Here is a 22,616-nt window from a genome sequence, read left to right as displayed (position 1 = left end):
GTAGTCAAATTAGAGCAGTCAACATTGTTTAAACATACATGTATAACTATGTAATGTATCTATGTTGTAACAATATATAAAAGAAATTAACCTCTTTAAATATGTAACACAAAACAGTCACTTTTTTACTTTTACTACAAATATTTTTAAAAGTACATATATCAGAAAAAACAACAGACAATAAAATATTAGGTATCTGCACATATAATACACTTATTCTAAAACTGATTACGGACGCTTGATTTTTGTTTGTTCTTTGTACAGGCAACACAAGAAGTCAGACATCATGGTACATGAATTATGCTGATAAACAAAGAGATCCACCCATTTTATACACATTTTTACAAAGGCTGAAATCACGGTCATTACATTGTCAAAATAGTGACATAGGCTGATATAAATTAAATTGTATAAATAGTTACAAAGGCTTATATCACGGTCATGAGATTGTACACATAGTTACATAGACTAATTTCACGGTCATACGAATGTACACATAGTTACATAGACTGATGTCATAGTCCACACATTGAACACGCAACTATTCAGTAAGTTGATATTTCAGCCCATATGTGTAAAGACATTCACAGAGGTCAGACGTCGCATCGATATGTTATCGGACCCAAGTGTATGGTTGGATGTCCCCAGCCCGTTTTTAGATGGGCGGAAGGAACTTGTCCATTTCCATTAGAGACATGACTTCCTCCTCAGTAATCACTGAAATTAAAGAGTAAGCCACATTAATAAAATGCAACATTAAATGTATCTTGTCACAACGATATACACACTTCTTTGCTTGGTCAGCTAGTATTTGAGTTTATAAACGTCTGTCCTAGCCTGAAGGATGCACAATGGCTTGCCCCTGACCCCCTCCCCCGTGTGACTAAATGTCTACACGCGCCTAAAGGCATCATTAGCTATATCCCCTGTCACCTCTGTGGGAATAAACCTCTAACTGCGGCTCTAACCTGCGATATGCCTTTCCCTGTTACACCCCGCTTGACTAAACGGCCGCACCTATAGGCTGCATTATGCTTTTCCACTGTCACTCCCCGCGTGCCTTAACGTCTTCCCGAGCCTGGAGGCTGCATAATGCCTTTCCCCTATCACGCAACCGCCGTCCTAGACGTCTGCCAGCACCTATAGGCTGCATTATGCCTTTACCTTGTCACACACCCGCGTGCCTAAACTTCTCCACACGCCTATAGGCTGCATTATGCCTAGTGCCTAAACGTATGCCCGCGCCTAAAGGCTGAAATCTTGTCACCGCATTTGCGGTATTTTGTATCTGCCTGGGAGCAGATTCACATTTCAAAAAATGCCGCAAAAGATGGGATACATGGTAAAAGACTATCCGACTAAAGTTTTACTGATTAAAGTATTACTTGTGGTATTTAATATTAACCTTTTAAATCAAATATTTGAACAAAGAGAAAAACGTTGTTTTTTTACCAAGCTCACAAATACGGTGTTGTATACTTACTTTCTCTCTCAATATCGTACTTCTCGTTATCAATTTCACATTTATTCTCCTTCAGGAATATCTTCATGCTAAAATATAAAAGTAGTTAGTCGGTAAAATTAAATATAAGCCCACTGATTCTTACAATCAAGTATGCCATTGTAGTAAAGTAAAAGGAGTTTTCCGAAATAAAAAACCTATTTGAAAGCGAGATCCACAATATGATAATACACAATATGATAATACAATTGAATATTTAATTGCATTTACAAATATTTGATAGTTGTAGTTAATATCACGGACCATGTTGAAGTGAAAAAGAAGTAAACATGCCTATAACATCAGAGAAGACAAGGAGAGAACCAGTCTATAAAAAAGCTGTAGCGCACGGTGGCGGGCGGAAGTTGTTACCTCTTTCCTTTGTACTGGATGAGCGCCTTCTCTTGGCTAGTTTGCAGTTTCGCCTCCAGCTCCTCAACCGCCTCCCGGGTCAGAGGCCGCCACATCGACTGCCGGTCACGCCACTTCCACCAGGGCTGCTTGGCTACGCTCGAGGAAAAAAGGAAGAATAAACACAAAATTCAATTATTTTCTCACATTCAAGTATACCAAGAGATTCTATACTTTTTTTTTTATAAATTATATATAATTTTGTCTGAATCTAAATTCCTTAATAATATAAACTCGGCAAGAAAGTCATGCGAACACGCGTTTAAATAGAGCTATCGCCGTTTCAAAACAAGAATTTATTAGTCACAAGTTTTATACTTTTTCTGGAAGAGGTAGACTATTACCTATCTAATACGAGTATGTGAAATACAATTCGTTATTATCTTAGAATATTAAACACACATTTGATATGGGTCAAACGATCAAGATTTTACCAGGGTTTTGATGTTATTTGGAGATTACATTTTATTTTGACATAGATTTGATAACGTAAATATTTAAACCGAAGCGCCAAATATGAAATACGACGTCATTCATTGGCGTGACGTAAGTATGGTTTATGCAGTGTTTCCTTAGGTGTAATGCAAGCAGTAGCGAAGGTACTCAATTGAGCACTAATTGTTCAAAATTTTAAACGTCGTCATGTCAACGGCGCCATGAAAACATAGCATGGTGCCCCTCATTCTTAACAATGTGTTGTGTTGTCAAATCATTCAATTCACCTAATTGCGTCATTAGTTCTAGTAACGTTTACTTTAAATTGGATTTAAGAGAGAGATCATTTATGATCTTTCATGTCTTACCCCTATGAGCTTAAGGGGAATGTCGATAAATTCTATCTGGACTTGTAAAATATCTGGACTTGTAAAATATCTGGACTTCTAATATACACATATTACATGTCGTCCAGTACATACATAAAATTTTGAAAACTCTGTACTTTTGGTAATGTTGTATTCTAGTTTTCATTTTATTCAGCCATTTGAGTTGAAATAATTTTAACATGTTTTAATGCATGAAGATGCATTTATACTCACTATATGATGAAGAAAACAATAAAGAAACGGAAACAGTGCAATGTAAAAAAGCTTACGTTCATATAAAAAGAACAGGCAAATGGATTTGAGTTCAACAGATATATTAATGTAATCACGGTTGACAGACATCAAGGATATTGAACATCCCTTTTATAGCCATCGTTTGTACAAAGCACAGAACCAAACTCAATTTTAATTTGACATTTACCGATTTATCAGGGTTATTTCAGTTCTCTCCGGATAGTTCACCCTTCTACCCGATATGCCTTCGGTAAACATACCAGTATATATGAACTACTATTTTATCAGACAACATGGGTGAATTTATTTGCATCTGCAAATTTTCGAGGTACAGTATGCGACTTACGGACGTCATCCTGTTGCGCCGCCGCCTGGTTCACCGCCTGGTCGTCCACTTCAAACTGGGGCGGCTCGTCCGTTCTAGAAACAACACGGACGTATTAGCGGCAGTGCATGGCAGCGTCAGTACGGACTTGCGTGTTTTGAGTTCGACATAATGTGTTGAATTTATACAGTATTTTTTACTTCTTATACTTCAGTAAACGAGTTATATTGTGTGGTGGGTTTTTCAGTTTAAGTGAATACAAATTGCACGAATCTCCTGCAGAAACGGAATATTGCAGTGACATACTTGGTTATGCTTAAATACTTACACAACAACATCAAACTTGCCCTCGGTCCCGAACCGGTAGGAATCTATAACCCTGGCCGGCCAGCGCACCTAGAAGAAACAACAGTCATGCATACATTTTAAACATGCTCAACTTAAAACTAGAGATAAGTCCATGTTCTAGTCATGTTCAAGGTGAAGGACCCTGAAGAAGCAGGAACACTAGACAGAAATGCAATAAACCGATTTATCTGACTACTATCATTTATCCGCATGTAACCTATAGTAATCATAGTAAACGTGTTACCATGACGTATCTGGCGCGCTGTTTTCTGATGACCACGCCCACCTTCCCTGCCCCTCCGTCCTCGTTCTTCCGCTTCCAATCAGGACCTAAAACAACAAAAAAATGAAATGTATAAACATTTATTTCATTATACTATTGAAAGGGAATTTCACGCTTATACTTGTGAATTAAACATGTATTGAAATGACATTACTCAAATTAGAGAGTTTGAAATCTTTGAACGCCATCGAAAGTTAAAATACTTTCGATGTAATTCAAGCTTTTTTACAAAGACGACGACACAGCCGAGGGAGCTGAAATACGCAAACCCACGCGCAAAACTACGCGGGATATGTCCTGGGCAAAATAAACAGGTTGAAGGTTATTTATCTACAACTCTTACCTCTCTTGACGGGGCAGCCGACCTCTAAATGTCCCTGGGGTACGGACCGGGGTGCAGCGCCTGTCACCACGTCCCATTTATCCTCGAGCCCCATACGGTACATCCCAATGTATTCGTTGTCGAACATCACAAGCGCAACTTCTACATACAAAGGAAACAAACGAAACCCAGGGATTAAGAAATGTCAATGATTATTTCAGTTCATATCAAAACAATTCATAGTAAACAAGATTTGCACCATTTATGCTTTAAGTAATTAAAAATACAACTGCTTTACCAACAAAAACGGAATGATATTTACAGTAAGGACGTGTTGATTCTTTTACTTTTTAAAAAAAAACAATGCGATACTCTTTCAGGAAGAAGATACCGAATACATTGATATTAATAAAGAACAGAATAGTTATCAAGCACCCCCCTCCCCGGTGATAAGCACACATTAACTTACTTTCTCTGACGTGTGCGATTATCGTTCCCGGCTGCCCGCCATCCGTATTGTCGAAGTTCCAGTCTTGGCCCCGGCTGACGCGTGTGCCAAGTGGCGGAAGTGAAGCATCCTCCTCAAAGCCGAACTGCTCGAGGCTGCGGGTGGGCTTCCAGGGCGGCATGTCCTCCTCCCCCGGGGGACACAATCGTGGCTGTTGGGAAAGTATGAATACGTTAGTGTACACCAAGTTAAGTTAGAAGAACAGAAACAGATACTAGAAACGTTTACAAATACATTCAATATTGGTTCGGCGGAATTTTGACAGTCTGATTCTAATCTATAACCACAAGCATGAACACGAAGACATTAACACCGATCATGCGCTTGTAATTAATCCTTTTTATTTTATTTGATAGATGACAAGAGCAAGTTGTTCCATGACATCAATGTCGCTGGAGAAACAACACCTGATCTTGTGTTTATATGAAGAGGTCTTAAATTAATATTGAAAGTACATGTACATTTATTGATTTAAGACTGCGAAACAGAATATTATGCTATTTGAGTTTTTCAATACTAACCTTATTTCTGTATGTTACCTGCGGTTCCTAAAACCATTCTTGGCAAATCTAATCTGCGCTACTGTATCTATATATGTCTTATGCGTTTTATATCAAGGGTCAAGTAAGTGATTGTTATTTTGTTCTAGAGGAAATTAAAAGTAGTTTAATGTAAACATCTCATATCATGAGCAAAATGAAAAAGGAATGAAAATACAAGTCGCCGCCTTCTAGCCAGCGACTTATAAACTATGTTACCGGTGGAGCAGGAGGCGCCTCCAGTTCCTCGTCAATGACCACCATATCTCCCCCGGTTCCGAGGCACGCCTCCAACGCGTGGTTCACTGCCACCTGAAACCGAACATTCACAAGTTCTGCTTGAAAGGAGTTGGGTATGTAAGGTTATCTGTTGCCAGTCATCGGCAGTTACGTGTTAAAGAAAACATTTACTCTATGACGATTTATACAAACTTTAAACAGAAAAAGGGGGCTGGAGATACATACTTCAGTGCCTTTCATTCAGGATCCTATGATATTTTCATCAGCTAATAGAATTGTTCAGTTGAATTATTTCCTAGGCCTAGAATAATTTATGAAATTGCTCACAAAAACAACCATTTAATTGAAACTTCCCTATGTCGTGGTATATTTCGATAACGCCTATAATCGCCGGTATATATCATAATTCTTTTTAAACACAACTAAGGCTCCTGGCCCTATACCTTGTCCCTGTCCTTACAGCCGGCAAGCGGCATCACGTCCTCCAGGATCTCCTCGTACGAGCGTTCTTGGTCGCTGCTCACAGAGGCCGCGTACTCCTCAAACGTCAGAGATATAACCGCCTGGCATGGACAACATTTGGTAGACAACATACCGGTATTTATAACGTAGCCAAAATTTCAGTAATTTAACAATGAACATTTCTGAATGATAATGATTATTTTCTTTTGAAATGCGAAATATTTGTCTCAACATATGCACTACTAATACTAGTATATTTACATTGAGTGTTACTTCGGCCTGTAATACTTAATGGGTAATTGTAATATCTTACATTGTATCTCAAGAAGTTGCCGGCGGTGTATGCATCCCTTTCTGAAATAAGTTCCCCGCCCGCCGAGCTTGTGGCCATCTCCTGGGCGACAGATACGTTCCCGTCCGGACCGACGGGCACACAGTACAGTCCAAGGCCCTGGCGCTTGTAGACCTGGGACAGCTGTATCAACTGTTTCTGTATCTGGGATGTAAAATAACTGAGTTCTTTTTAACCTTTAGAATCAAGACTAAATTATATATATGTAACTACAATCTGAAATATGCCACTGTTTTTCACAATGACCCATAAATTACGACATCAAAAGTACAGTCGATGATGGGATAGAAGCAACACTGTCTATTTTTGTCCTTAGACACATTAATTATCATGCATGTATATATCTGTTTGACAAGTTAATCTGCTCCGACCTTAATGCGTGCGTTGCTATCGGCAAAGTCGTGGTCTTCGAATGGCGCCCGGTCGTCGGTGGCGTTGAAGTCGGAGATGACGACGACGCGAGGATGAAGGACAACCTCCGCGCCCAGTCGGACGCTCCGGCCTGCAACCACAAAACATAGTGAATGTAGAATTGTGAGTGTATATTTAATTGTAAAGGTAAAACGTTTTAAAATGTCGTTATTTCATCAACATCATATAACGTTTATAAAAGGATTAATTCATTTTGTAGTATTATCAAATATGATTTCATCACTGAAACGCATTTTTATGTTTGCAGCGAGGCTATGCAGTGATCATATAATTCAAAAGGCATCTTAAACGTGAAATTTAGTAGATTGTTTTAGATCAATCCCCCACCATTTAGTTCAACGTAGCTCAGCGCCAGTGTCAATGCTGTCATCAGAGGGGTTTTTCCCTCGGCCTGAAGTTGTTCTGGAAATAGAGTGAACATATTAACAATAACTCGTTTGCTTTTGTAAATCATTTAGAAAGTAGTAAATACTTAAGAATACTGATCGTGTATGCTGACTCACATGCCTAGGGAATACTCATTACAATATTTAAAGACGAAGGCTTAGTTTACTTACGTGTAGAACTTTTTGAACGCCTCCGATAACTGCACAAACTTGCAAATATGATTTAGTGTATTTATGCGTTTTGTGCACAGGATTTCAACAGCACCATTTATTTTATATCCATTCATGCTCGTGAAAAGGTAACCATTACCCATGAGTTGCCCGAGTTGTGCCTGACTTCCGGCGGTGAACTGCTGCATGATTCCGGTGGTGCCGCCACATATGATGACCGCCAGCCGCTCCTGTAGTCTCAGGTCGCGCTCCGTCCGCTCAAGACCTGCACAAGCACGGACGAACAAGTAGTCATAGTGGACCGCATGGATTATGCAGTTGGTACTTATACGTTAAATGTGGTTTGTGTCGTAAAGAGCCCGCCTTACCAACAGCTGGTTTGTATTGTATACAATTTAAAACTGAAGGTCTTTAATAAACCTTAAATAGGGTTTTCTGATGACCCCATCCGGCTCATTAACGGTTATTGTATGCAGTCCAATGGAATGTCAATAATTAGAGCTTAAAACAACAATTCTATACGACAAATAGCAAAATAAGAAATTTGAACCTGACTCATACCGTCAATGAAGGCGGCGACGAAGAGTTTGAGGGCGGCTAACGGCTGGCCGACCATGCTGGCAGAGACGTCCAGCACGAGGACCGTATCCAGGGCGGGTGGACTCGCAGAAACCCGACCTTCCACTGAAGGGGGAAATGTGATATAGTACCGATATTTGTGTATTTAAATGCGGATGTGTCCTTTTGACAGTTGATTATAGATATTTACGCTGATACTGAAATAGTTATCTTCTCTAACAGTAATAAACATTAACATGCCTAATATACGGAACGTCTAAGAAACAATCAGGCAGGCATCGTATGTATTTGCTCTAATAAGGACTGTTTCTGACTGATGGAACTACTTGTATACTCACTCCTGGCGGCGGAGGACACCGCTGCTATCGTGGACTTATTCACGTCCATGGTAAGCGCCTTCATAAGATTGACGAAATCTTTCTCCTGTGGGAGCTGTTTTTTGAATAGACGCATTTCCGGCAACGCCTCGACAAAAACGTCTGTCCGTAAATGTAAAACAGTTAAACAGTTAAATGATCATGCACTGATATAATAAAAGCCAAAATACAAAATAATTTAATGATTAAATATGGTCTGTTTTTTTTTAATTATATAAAATAGATCAAGGCTTTTAACATACCACACAGCTGTTTGTTCCTTATTCTGAAATGCATAAAGATGAAAATTACTGTCTGGATAATCATTAATCCAGGTATATTTTTTATATATTGATTAGAAAGAATATTCTTACTGTCTTTATTATACTAACCATGAAACAGAATTACTAGACGAATAACAACATATTGTTTGAATATAAACCGGATATGTTATATATACCCTTTCGGTTTCGGTTTGGAGACATTACGCGGTGGGTCTGCGTTCAGGATGGGAGGCGACTGGCGGCTGGCCTTCGGCTTGCGCGGTTTAGACGTCACCGGAAGTACCGTCTGTGACAGATAGTCTTTGCTGCGAGCGCCTACAGGCTCACGGGAACCAGACGAAAGAGAATTCAAAGCGCCCTGAAGAGACTCGAGGCGATGTAGAGCAGTTTCTTGAAATTGGCAAAGCTCTAGAGTTAACTGTTTCAAAGTCTCGCGCTGGGAAGCCTGCTCTTGGCTAATTTTCACCAGACATTGGACCATCGTCTGCTGATAGTCATTTCCGGCGGACGTCACTGACATCCTGCTGCTTCCTCTTGATGTCATGGAGGTAACTAGGCGTCTTTATAGGCAACTACATATAATTGATAATAATAATAATAATAATAATAATAATAATAATAATAATAATAATAATAATAATAATTATTATTATTATTATTATTGGAACTGAGTAATAAAATTTGACTTGGTAAACAACGAAGCGTAAAACCCCTACAAACTTTGTTTCTGGAATATTCTACAAACAGAATGAATGCATGCTTTGAATTTGGAAACCCGGAAATATATACTAAACCATTGTCCTAGTACCTGGACACAATTGAGACTTAGAAATTGTGTTTCATTCACGTTATACATGTGACATATAGATATTGAAACCGAAAAGAATAAAACATAAACGGAATTATGTCCAACAATGTTACAGTTTGTCTAATATATTAACACAGCATATAAAAAGTTTCAGGTTAAAGGGTGTTTTTTTCTGAAGTAAAGAAAGGCATCAACTTAAAATCGTCAATAGTGGACCTGCCTCCTGTCAACTATATCCGTACTTTAAACTTAAACGTCGTTGATGATCAATTGGGAAACACAGGTGTCACAAAAAATACTGTCAAATTTTCGTGTTTGACTATGTAATATTATATCGAAAGTACTTAAACAACTGCATTTTCCCAATTAACTAAAAATAGAAAAAATGAGGAACCCAAAGAGGAAAAATATCCAATGTACTTCCTTGTCACAGTTTCGCGATATAATACGTAACTATTAATGAAACCCACCAGGGATATATTTCATAAAATATACAAATGATATAAACAGTTTTTCCCTGAACAATCTAATGTAACTGATTGGAGTTTTTTTAAACTAGCCTAAAAAGACCACTGATTGTGTCCCTACTACATTAATCTGAGGGGTTATGGCCTAATGGAACTCTTGGAAAACACTTACAATAGTATTTTTATATACCCTGACACATGAGTTATAATTTGAACGCATTTCAATAAGAGAACAACAAATCAAAAAACTGTTTTCTTTTAATTAACCTATTCCGTCAAATGGTCCAGACTTAAACATTATAGTTACTCTCAGGAATGTTTTATATACGTATAGAGTTACTCCGCAAAATGATTTATGATAATTTATAAGTTAATATGCAGGCTTAAAGGGACACGCTCATGATTTTTCATCTCTTTTTCTGGCCATGCATCTGAAAACCCCTATTATTATTAATATTATAACAATTTTACACGTTGATACCCGGAAATCGCGAAAAAAAAGCATTTTAATTGTATAAAAATATTCTGCCTTTAGTGGGGTGCGAACCCACGCCGATACAGTTAAGTAAAAAACTGACAATAAAACCTAACGCCCTCAATGAAATTCCCATTTTAAAACTGAACTATTTTCTCCAATTGGAATTTTCCATTTACCAAATATTCCAATTGGAATTTTCATTATCATAATTTTCCCACCTTGAATGTGGAAAACCTCCAATGAAACGGATATACATGTTAACCTTTAAGCCTTTAGTTGAATCGCGTTACTAACGCTATTTAAAATCGCGCACTTTAAAGACAATATTTATGTATATATATATATATATCAAAATATGTTGAAAGGTTTCAGCCGTCAGTAACTTTTAGTTTTAACAATCCTAATGATTTGCAAAACCTTTTCGTATTACAAAAAGTGCATACCACAAAAACATGAGCGAGTCCCTTAAAGTTCATGGGCATTGAAAGCATTGCCAATTACGTAATGAAACACCATCTATGAACTAAGATTGGTAAAATATCAGCAAACTACAAACGAAACATTTTAATATTTTTTAAGTTTAACAAGTCAGAAGAAACACACTCACTTATAAAAAGTAATATACATACCCGGCCCTAGTCCAGGGTAGAACTATATTCTAGACTGAGTGGTCAGTTGTTTAGCAGTTTAGTCGGAATCGAGCAGTCTTTGATAATAAATAAATCCAATTATATCATGATAATACAGTCATGTATTGATTATGCAAGCTTGTTGTTGGCTATCCGAGCTGACACTGAATTCGTTTTGTCATCGAAACCGAAAGTGCTCGATTGAAAAACGAAAGTAGGTACATCCGCTAGAACATCAACCGGAACACCTCGGTCACGTTAGCTATCAGAGTTCATTCGGAACACATCGGCTGTTTACATAAAACAACGCTGCATGTAGATTGTGTAGTAATTTCAATTTAGAATTTAAACTTTATGACTTTGCTCTGGGGAATCTTAACTGTCCATTCAATAAAACACTCCAAAGCAATAATTTTCAACTCTTAATTGAAATTACTACTGCGATTTAAGTTCGGATGAAAGGATTTGCATATTTTACTAGCGTGTAAAATCGAAAGTAGACTTATTGAAACAAACGTACGTAAACATCCTTTATTTTCGAACAGATGTACACACATGGCTATTATATTAAACACATACTATTACGGGCATTGGTCTGTTCCCTGTGGGTGGCATATAATGCTGTAGTATTCGGACTGTGCGTTCGTCCGTGTGTCCGTCCGGTACTTAGTTTTGTCCGTATAGTAACTTCGAGAACGGTTTGACATGAGTCCATCTATGATCTAACTGGACGTCATAGAAAAAGTATTTTGACATTTTTTGTACTTGGCAGCCTGACTCGAGATTCGATGTGTACAATAAATGTCAAAATGATTCAAGTAGTCCGAAGAACGCTCATTATTATGGCAACTTGACACCGGACCATCAAACTTCACTGGTAGGTTGGACATGACTAGTAGATGACTCCATTGATTTTGAGGTCAGTATGTCCAAACTCACAGTTAACAATGCCAGCACAATAGGTCAAGGTCACAGCCAATAGCCATACAAAGTAACATGTATGGAAACCTCGTCCGTTTAATTTAGATACGAACATGGAACATGGGTGGTAGGTTGCCGTTGACCAGCAGGCCCCCTTTTCTCAAACAATCTTACAGTAAGTGCTTGATATCAGGATCAAGCCCAGCACATTGTTTTTGATTGGTATGAATTTCGTAATGTTTTCATGGTAAAGAATTTGGAGGCGTTCAAAGGAATAATTATATGTGAGATAAATAAGTAAAACTACTTTTTATTTTTTGAAATCATATTTAGTAAGTAGTTTTACTGAATGAAACACTTAAGATTTTTTTAGAAATTGGGACCAGATGACCCTTATTTAGCAATAACAACGTAAAAAATTAATTTAATGCGGTATATTAAAGTGATATATCATTTTAAAGGTTACGTCATTACAAACTCAAATATGCACATTTTTTCAAAATCCATCATTTTTTTGACAGAATTATGGCCCTTTTAATTTTACATTTTTATCATTTTTTTCTGCCAAAATAGGTCAAATTCAAAACTTTGGAATTCAAATGAAATAAATAATGTCAAACAACACATTTTGTTTATTTTCTATAAATTTAATACACATTCCTAAATATCAGAACCTAAACAAAGTTTTAAGCAAATTATTTTACTTTAAAAAAATGATGAAAAAACGTCCATTTTTAAGAAATTTTAAAATTGCTTTATATTTTGAAGAATGAGCTTGAAAAAGGTAAAAGACAAAGAACATTTACATTCTTCCATTCACTGCTTGACTGTTGCATTTTTACAATTAATAGTATTATAAATAGGAAGATTAAAGGCAAACAAAAAATTAGTTGCCATGGTAAGGCTTATTGATGTTATGTCAAATATCAATTCACATTTTTCTGAAATCTTTAACCTCGATTGACGCATCTTCCACATGTTGCAGAATAAACGGCGCTCAGAAAGAATTATGCTTGACAAATATGTCTTGTTCTATATACAATTGCACAGGCGGAAGTTTCGTTGACATTGGGATTTCCAGTTCCGGTTAAACTGTTTATACGTGTGCAAAAAGACACAGACTTATTTGCAAACATGAAGAAGTAAATCCCTTCCCCTCTCTGGACACAAAGGTTTAACAAGTAGATCTGAATATTTCTAAAATCTGCATATGTATCCCTTCAAGATAAAGTTAAGTATATCGCCGGAAATCATTGGGAGGCCATGCCCGTTTTACCAAAAAAACGTAAGCATTTTTGTATGGAAAGCAAATCTTTTTCAACTGTTAATGTCAGAAAAAAAGTCGCAAGATAAGAGTATTTACAATATTGGGGAAAGCAACCAAAAGCGCACGTGTACAAAGACCCACAAAATATATGATGAACTAAAACTGAGTCTCAGAAAACTGATCATTTCATCTAGTACTGTGGTACAGGATGGAAAGACGGGCCAAGGGGGGTGTATAGTAATACTCACACTTTGATATAGTGCACATAGCGATTGGATATCGAGAAAAAACTTTCCTTTCTCGGAACGTCGAATTTTTGTTTTTAAGAGCATTCCATGTACGTGAAGTTAGCGGCCTAGCGGCCTAGCGGCCTAGCGGCGTGAAGTTAGCGGCCTAGCGGCGTGAAGTTAGCGGCCTAGCGGCCTAGCGGCGTGAAGTTAGCAGCCTGGCGGCCTGGCGGCCTAGCGGCCTAGCGGCGTGACGTTGGCGGCCTAGCGGCCTAGCGGCCTGGCGGCCTAATTATTTTTTCTATTTCCAAGCAATTGTTAATGCGTTTTTTTAAAACAATGATAAATCAAGGTTTTTTTATTCATATAGTTACATAGCGGCCTTAAATTGTTAAATATTCAGAATATTTTTCTTGACCTTTTATTCTAAAACAATTTTAAATTAACTGTTTTATGCACAAATTATCACTCTGAAGCGTTTTTCAACTTTTTTTGCAAAAAAGTCGATCAAGCACTTCAGCGACCTAGCGGCATAGCGGCGTGAAATTAGCGGCCTAGCGGCCTAAATTGAATCCTATTTCAAAGCATGTATACATGCATTTTCTTCTAAAACAATGACATTTTAACTGTTTTTATGCACAAATTAACACATTGAAGCGATTATCAACAGTTTTTTTTTCCAAAAACTAGGCCGCCAACTTCACGCCGCTAAACATGTTTATATTTTTGTTGATATTTTGTTTAAGTATTTTAACACTTCAGTCTAAAAGGTCGGCAAAATGGCTCAAAGGGGACAGGCCGTTATTATCGTCAACAAAAACTTCCCAAATCACAAAAGTCCTAGAAAAGGAGCAACAAAGGATATTAAAAAGATGTTTAAACTGTTCACGTTACTGGACTTCCGTGTGAAACCGTACTGGAATCTTAAAGGGGAGGAAATGAGGAAAGTTATCACTAAAGGTATCTGTAGTCATGCAATTGTACTTGATAAATTTCAAAAATGAGTCAAATTTTGTGCTTATTTATATGAATATATATTTCTTATTCCCTCTTAATGATGAATTGAACACATGTTTCAAGCTTGTGAGCACAAAAGTAACAAAGACAGCGAGTGTTTCGTCCTGGTGATCAGTTCACATGGCAGAGAAGATGTCAACGCTAAAACTGGCTCAGGCGACGTGGTGCACGAACACGTGGTACTCGGGACGGACGATGGCGTTGTACTCGTGGAGCATATACTCGAGGAAATGGAAAACCCAACACTGAAAGGAACGCAGAAACTCTGTTTTTTTTCAGGTAAGAGTTTCCTGTGTGATGTCGGTCACTTGATCATTTGAAGGGTCAATGTCTTAATATAACTTGATAACTTGTATACCTATTTACCTATATTATTATTATTATATATAAGATAATGATTTGTTTTGATGGCGTTCGATGCATCTTTACTTATGAAGTCCTTCAAACTACGTGTTACTTTTGGTGGAATTGTGATTCCGTTCTGGCATTTCAAATATGATTATCGTCTTGAGCTCACACCCATCAAGAGCACTTGAAACAAATTTAGGCTAATATTTGTATGTCAGGCTTGCCGAGTGTCCACCCACCGTCTATCAATTATGAAAGATGGAGTAGACTCGGGTGTAAATGTGAAAGCCGTCAGCACAGTTGGTGGAGGATCAGGGGGTAGTGATGGAGGCAAGGACAACTCCGAGGGCATGGACGTCGAGGATATAGTGGATTCACTTTTACAAGATCTTGAGAAACCAAAAGAAGAAGACACGGCGGAAAATGAATGCACTGGTTGGTTGGTTGATTGATAAAGGGAAATAATGGAAGTTTACAAGTTGTTCAGTGTTGGTAGTTTGGATTGCTTATTGTCACTGATAGTTCGAGGGCGTAGCGCAGGACTGGTATAACTGATTGTATTGTTATATGAAGTTATAACCGTTTTGCGCTAAGCTCTCGATTTGTTGTCTATATAATCTATGAACACAATGGGACAAGAATCCATGCTTTGAAAAACAAAACAGTTGTAAATAGTTTATGTTTTTTTTTGTATTTATTGATTGCATTTATTTATCTTATATTTTAAGTTTTGGTGTTGTTTTTTACTGATAATGTCGCTGGCAAATGTGCATGAATTATGTTCATGCATAATTAAACACATGTACGACAAAAACAGTTTAGTGACTTGAATATATAATACATGTTACAGAAAGATATATGTATTTATACAGTCATTGAAGTGATAGACCCTTTGTCACTGCCGGACACTGATGACGAAAGCGAGGACGACGAGGAGGTTGACACCCAGCCTCTGCAGGACTCGGGACACCCGCCCCTCCCACCCCCGAGGAATGTTGTCCCAAACTACTGCCCCCGGGACTGCCTCGTTATGTACCCTGTGCAGCCGCGTATGTATCATCGAGGTTTTTAAGATATTAAAAGAAGTATGAAAAAATATATTTACATTAATAATCTTTTTATAGAAAATTTATATTTATGTTGTTATGGATGTCCTACCTTATTACTACCTATTATTAGTCACAGTGTAGTAAATGTGGGACTCTTTTTAAGATAAAACTACTGAAAATATTTATATGTTTCACACCAGACAAACCTGACTTTCTGCTGATTTCGGTTGTAATAATCGAACGACTGTATTGCATTTATGACGTTTTCTATGCCAGATACAAAACGTTTACGGTTTTCTTTAAATCGTCTGTTTTTTAAAGAAAAAAAATCGAGCTTTAAAATATTCAAAATAAACTTAGTTTATATATTGCCAGAGTGCATATATTGCCAGAGTGCATATATTGCCAGAGTGCATATATTGCCAGAGTGCATATATTGCCAGAGTGCATATATTGCCAGAGTGCATATATTGCCAGAGTGCATATATTGCCAGAGTGCATATATTGCCAGAGTGCATATATTGCCAGAGTGCATATATTGCCAGAGTGCATGTATTGCCAGAGTGCATGTATTGCCAGAGTGCATGTATTGCCAGAGTGCATATATTGCCAGAGTGCATGTATTGCCAGAGTGCATGTATTGCCAGAGTGCATATATTGCCAGAGTGCATATATTGCCAGAGTGCATATATTGCCAGAGTGCATATATTGCCAGAGTGCATGCATTGCCAGAGTGCATGTATTGCCAGAGTGCATGTATTGCCAGAGTGCATATATTGCCAGAGTGCATATATTGCCAGAGTGCATATATTGCCAGAGTGCATGTATTGCCAGAGTGCATATATTGCCAGAGTGCATATATTGCCAGAGTGCATGTATTGCCAGAGGCAATATGCACATGTTCAGCAAGTCTCATTGCTCTGGATTTAAAAATGCACTCTTGCTCCCAATTAAGATGTACCACAATTAAAACAATGGTTTTCGTTTCCTGAAAAGGATGAATTAATATCGAAATACTTATGAAGGATCTCGTGTTAAATTTGAAAGAAAAGTGCAGAAAACACTGTATTTCTACCTTATGAGTTGATAGTTGATCACTGTAAAAAAATTAGCACTTACCAGTCATTTAATATGTGTGCGTTTTCAGCTATTAAACACACGTTTACAGTCTTGTTATCAGTTACTAATATTTTCCATAAAAGCATTATTTAGCAAGAGTTGAAGTTTTATCAATCAAAACTTATGTTTGTTATACATGTGTATGTTTTGATTCTAAATACGAGTGTCACTTTATTAATTATTGAGTTATACCCATGTTTCGACTTAAAACAACTCGACTATAAATGAGTGTTGCCGTTCGTTTCTCGGCGCTTTTCTCTATTATATTTTTACACGAACTGTCGGTGTTACATTCTCGCGTTGCCTCTGTTGTTTTAGACAAATATGCCTTCCGGTCACTCACAAATGGGTCGTGGATGCTGTACTTCCTGTACAAGAACAAGGAGATGCTTCTGAATGAAAATGAAAACTTGAGTCTCCTGCAGTACCTTACCAAGGTGACGGCCGACCTCGCCGCCAGGGACTACAACTGGGGAAGTGTGAAAGAATTGCAGATGGCCGACACCATTGTTCACAGGTTAACCGCTGACGTCCGCTTCCAACCTTTCGAGCATGGTATGATGTCTCGATTTATACAAAAAACAAAGACGAAAGCTGGCTTTTTTCGTAAGCACCAAATCGTTCTATAGAGTACTTGCCTTATTTCATAATGTTGTCTTTGAATGTCCAAGTTTATTGACTAAGTGTGCGTTGTTTAAACAGAAACAAAAAGATGATTTGTTTGATTTTAAAAATATAAACAAATCATTATACCATATCATATAGGTACTTAGTATAACCCCTAATTTTGAGTTATACTTAAATATAGACAAAATCATCATATTAACGAAAACCTGGTTACACCTGATTAAGCCTGGTTAAAGAGTTGTCTGGCTTGATATCCCCTGCTATGCATCCTCTGTTTATTGGCCTAGTTCCACAACAGGGTGCCAACTTTCCTCTGTATTTGCTGTTGGCCAATTGCCATTAAGGGCAGCGTATTTAGGGCTGTGTTCTAAGAAAAACGACTTATCAATACCCTTTAATCGGAAAAAAGCAAAGCGTACGGTCAGTACGAATTTGTAAATGCATATTTAAAATATTCGTTTTATTTAATGAGCAGATGCATATTGATTTTCTTTTTTTCTTCTAAAAAAACTTGTTTTTGCATGCATATACATGAAAGCTGCTTTTGATTCTGTTAATAACTTTTTCAAGGAGAGTTTGTCAATTTTGTTAAACATTTACTAACGAAATAATAGTAAATGATACGTATAATTAGAGTTAAAATACTTAAAGAACACGACTTTCTGTATTGAGACGCAAACGTAAATAACATTTTATTATTTTTCATTAGTTTTGTTATTGCCAATTAAGATCGTATTTTTTTTGGATATTATGTGGCTTCAACGACTTAATCATACAAAAACAATTTCACCTGCCAATTAGCAGTGAAAACATTCCTTGGTAAACGGATTTGTAGACCATTTTAAAAGCTGTTAAAAATGGGGTTTTTTCGCCCAATGATTCTAGCTTTAGAGACCATATTACTAATGAAAACTAACGCTTATGATGTAGATATTGATTGTTTTTATTATACGGTTACTGTTGGCTAACTAGTTAAAAACAATCATCTACTTGTATGTCTATGCACAAAAACAGGAATTGTTGCAGATTCCAAATATTTTATATCACCATATATTGCTCATATTTTTAACTATATTGTTGATTGAGGGGTCTACCCTGATTCATGGACTGAACTGTTATTGTTTCAATTTATAAAAAAGGTGATACAACTAATCCCACTAACTATCGCGACGTAACACTTGTAAATATTATTGCTAAAAATTATATTTAACGTTACAAACTCGTATCAATTAGTGATGCGAAAGTGAGTATAAATTGATGATGCTCAATTTGGACTTGGAGACAAGTGTAGTACAGTTGATTGTATTTTTACTCTACATTCTGTTCCAGTATACAAAATGTATTATCAAACAAAATGAAACTATTTGTGCCTTTATTGACAACGAAAAAGCATTTGACTCGTGTCATTCACGATGATCTGTGGATATTTTTTTATATTTACTATTATATTATATTTTTTATGATAAAAAATAGTTTTGGCCTTTAGCAGTAACTGGTTATCTAGGTATGATTTGCGAATTCCACTAAGTAGATAAATCTTATCCGGTCAACCAATTACTATGTTGCTTATTAAGTGTAATTCGCAAACCACAACTAAATTACCAGTAACTGCTAGAAGCCAAAAGTGCATTTATAGATAAGTGGTAACACGAATCTAATCTAGTTATCCGTTATCATGTTACTTATTAAGTGGAATTCGCAAACCACAACTAGTTGGCCTGTTAGTGTTGCATAGCTAAAAAGCGTAAAAGGTGGCAGTTCTGGGCACTTTCAAGCCTGTTTTAAGTCTAATGATATGTATCTTACAAAAAAAGGTTTCGCGAATATTGACTTGATAGCTAGATAATTATCACAAACGTTAAGTGATTAACAAAAAACAATTCGCGAACACTATCAGGTTATCTTACGGCAGTTTTATGCTACCAAATTTAACACCTTTAACAAATTTGTATCTATCTTATCTATTAATAATATTAGGACTATCAGGAACCTAGCGAATTTTGCTTTTATTGCCATGTCCAAACGAAACGATTTCCTTGCTGCCGTTGTCACTTGATTTGTTTAAAATGCTACATATAGTGGCATTTAGTTAGTATTGATATATGTGTGTTAAAGTTATAGTTATCAAACACTTGTGATATGTTTGTAAATATGTTTGAATGTTGATGTTTTACTTCCTCTTTTTGTGACAACCTTTGTGAATTTTTTTTATCAATTTCGGCCAAATTCATGTATTTGCTGATATTTCCAATACACTGAAACTGAAACTGATAAATCATATTCAGTTTGTTTTTTGTAATTGACACATGGCAAGTTTATAAATTTAATTAACTCGGAATTACAATACAATTGGAATTATATAATTATATACAATAATCAAACGAACGATGATTCGATGTTGTTATTTTCCTGGACCGGTATTCAAAACAAATACTTTACCTGATTAAAGTTCCTAAGTTGCCATGTTGCTATTGTTGATGATGTTCTTTTTGAAAAACTAAATGTACTTTATTCAAACAACGTTCATCGAATATTGCCCCCTCTTAAAGCTGCACTCTAAGAGATTGAACGTTTAGACAACTTTTTTAATTTTTGTCTTGGAACGAGCAGTTTTTTTTTTGCGTAAATATCTGAAAACCAGTGATCAAAGACTGATGACAAAAGATCAGATAGCAGATTTTCATATTTCCTCTCATATTTTGATGTTTTATGCACTTTTTTTAAACCGTTAGTAACTGTTTAAGCCATAACAAATTAAATTTGGCATGGAAATATGAAAATCTGTGATTTGATGCTAATTCCAAGACAAAAAAAAAATAAAAAAAATGGAAAAACGGTAAATCTGTGAGAGTGCAGCTTTAAATGTACACATTACTTCATTAAATGATTTCAAATTTACTTATATGAAATTGCTTATTTTGCTTAAAGATTGTGTAAACATTAGTCATATTGCTAATATTAGTTTAAGAAAAAAAATCGTTACTAACTTTGAAAAAAGTAACGTTATGTTCTCGATGAGTACTTGTTCCTTTGACTGTATATATAGTGTTTCAGTAAGGTGTCGTATGTAATAATCAAAATGTAAAACATACTAATGTTTGTAAATTTGAATATATGCAATATATACTTACTTATATCTATGTTAAGTATGGAAAATGTAGTGTTTTATCAAATATGTACGTAGATACTTATACTGATTATGTATACAAAAGCTGTGTAGCGAAATAAATCTTGAGAACATATATCAGTTTTGTCTCTTTATTTGGTCTTAGTAAAGGAAAGAGTGGGGAATGTAAGTTCTAAAATTGGTATTTGCGTAGTACCAAATAATTTAAAAACAACAACAATAGAACTTCTATACAGTAATCAGGAGCTTAGCCTGTTAAGTGCTAGTGTCCGTCTACCATGAAGTGTATGCAATGTATTTTTGGCCACTCCTTTGGTTTCTTTTGATTGTAGTCACTTTGAAAAGTAAAGAACACAAACGTTAACAAATAAAGTGTTTTCTCAACATTTTGATTTTAAGGTAATGAGTTTGAAAGAAGTATTTCAAAGTTTATTATTCCCACATTCGAAGAAGAGGGGTATATTGCTTTGCATGCGTCGGTAGCTCGGTCGTCGGTCCATCGGTAGACCAAAGCTTATCCGAGTGATAACTCAACAGTTCCTGGACATATGGTCATCAAGGTTGACAGAAGGTTGAGCCTGACCAGTAGATGAACCTTAAAGATTTTAGGAGTCATCAGGTCAAAGGTCAAGGTCACATTGACCTTTAACAGGAAAAGGTTGTCAAAGCTTGTTCGAGAGATAACTGAACAATGCCTGGACCTATGGTGATCAAACTTGACATGGAAGTTGGGCCTGACCAGTTAATGAAAACTATTCATTTTATGGGTTATTGGATGAAAGATCAAGGTCACAGTGTCCTTGACCGCGAAAAAGGTTGTCACAATGATAACTCGTCAATGCTTGCACCCATGGTCATCAGACCTGATTTGGAGGTTGGGCCTGAACAGAAGATGACCCCTACTGATTTAATGGGTCAACGGGTCAAAGGTCAAGGTCACAGTGACCTTTAATACAAGAATCTAGTCTGTGTGATACCTCAACAATGCCTGCACCCATGGTCCTCAAACTTGACATTTAGGTTGGGGGTGACTAGCAGATGACCCCTATGGATTTTGAGTTCATAGAGTTAAAGGTCAAGGTCACAACTCTTATAGGTCATTAAAATATACAGCCATATACACATACTTATTCCCCGCTGCTTAGAGGATATTTGTTTATCTGCAAATATCAATTATCATCTGAGCATGATTAAAGATTGTACCTTCTATCCTCACACTTTGACTGGCAATAATCTTAAGACTGCCTCAATGGCATCCAATGTCAATGACAAATCAGCTGTCATTTCAGTCGATGAATATTGCGTTCATTTGTCCAAATATTCCTGACAACATAGCGCTCTGGGTGGGGTGGGGGCATAGTGGTTGCATCTCTTGTTTCATGATTAGTCTCTCGTTTGAAGACTCCAAGATACAAAGTGTGACTTTGCTATATATGATTCCTCAAATAGATGTGTAATTAAGCGTGATATTTTGATAAAAACTATTTCAGTCCTATGACAGCGCCAAAACATAACATAATGTTTGTTCTAATCTATACTTATTAAGCAAAAATCACAAAGACTACAAGAACTAATATTGTATCGATATAGTATACTGTTATTAGGCATTGTTTTTAAAAGGCATTTGCACTGAAATGCTCTTAATTTGGAATCAAGCAAAGTTTGAATGCTTGGGTATACATCTCTTTCCAGTTAAAATTACGTGCATCTTGTTCTGTTTAAGCCTTCCATTATGATAATTCGCGAAACTTTTCAGGTTTATTACCCCATAAAATTTGAACATTTTCTGTTTAATATCATTTAAAAATAAATCTGTATGTGATTTTATACTGTTTATGGTTACTATTGATTTGAAATTGCAAACGTTTTCAGAACAATTATTTTTCCTTAAAAAAGGCAAAAATCCATTTTCCCACTTTCTAAATGGGCTTCAAATTCCAGCATTTTATCTTTTAAATAAATTAGCATAATGGCT

At 36.5% G+C, this 22,616-nt stretch overlaps 2 protein-coding genes across 4 annotated transcripts; one reads left to right on the top strand and one right to left on the bottom strand.

Annotated features, from left to right (window-relative positions):
- Positions 1-117: 117 nt before the first annotated feature.
- On the bottom strand, positions 118-11,166 carry LOC128228927 (uncharacterized). 3 transcript variants are annotated; one of them, XM_052940485.1, is made up of 19 exons: positions 10,940-11,166; positions 8,734-9,129; positions 8,537-8,559; positions 8,256-8,396; positions 7,900-8,022; positions 7,478-7,603; positions 7,109-7,183; positions 6,721-6,851; positions 6,311-6,493; positions 5,979-6,098; positions 5,515-5,607; positions 4,718-4,907; positions 4,270-4,410; positions 3,888-3,973; positions 3,624-3,691; positions 3,317-3,390; positions 1,874-2,006; positions 1,484-1,551; positions 118-717 (listed from the first exon to the last, which is right to left on the bottom strand). In XM_052940485.1, the coding sequence occupies exons 2-19, from the start codon at positions 9,099-9,101 to the stop codon at positions 656-658; spliced, it is 2,205 nt and encodes a 734-aa protein (XP_052796445.1). In that variant the 5' UTR covers positions 9,102-9,129; positions 10,940-11,166; the 3' UTR covers positions 118-655. The 3 variants fall into 3 exon arrangements, with proteins under 3 accessions (XP_052796445.1, XP_052796446.1, XP_052796447.1); XM_052940486.1 differs by lacking the exon at positions 10,940-11,166 and adding an exon at positions 9,586-9,718; XM_052940487.1 differs by lacking the exon at positions 10,940-11,166 and adding an exon at positions 9,608-9,703.
- Positions 11,167-11,826: 660 nt separating this feature from the next.
- Positions 11,827-20,756, top strand: LOC128226181 (uncharacterized). The gene is made up of 5 exons (XM_052936072.1): positions 11,827-14,314; positions 14,435-14,670; positions 14,938-15,154; positions 15,592-15,768; positions 17,206-20,756. The coding sequence occupies exons 1-5, from the start codon at positions 14,134-14,136 to the stop codon at positions 17,514-17,516; spliced, it is 1,122 nt and encodes a 373-aa protein (XP_052792032.1). The 5' UTR covers positions 11,827-14,133; the 3' UTR covers positions 17,517-20,756.
- The last annotated feature ends 1,860 nt before the right edge of the window (positions 20,757-22,616 follow it).

The sequence above is a fragment of the Mya arenaria genome, chromosome 3 (assembly GCF_026914265.1).
Source record: "Mya arenaria isolate MELC-2E11 chromosome 3, ASM2691426v1".
NCBI classification, from domain to species: domain Eukaryota; kingdom Metazoa; phylum Mollusca; class Bivalvia; order Myida; family Myidae; genus Mya; species Mya arenaria.
Note: the sequence above shows the minus strand (reverse complement) of the source record. Positions and strands in the feature narration are given on the sequence as shown.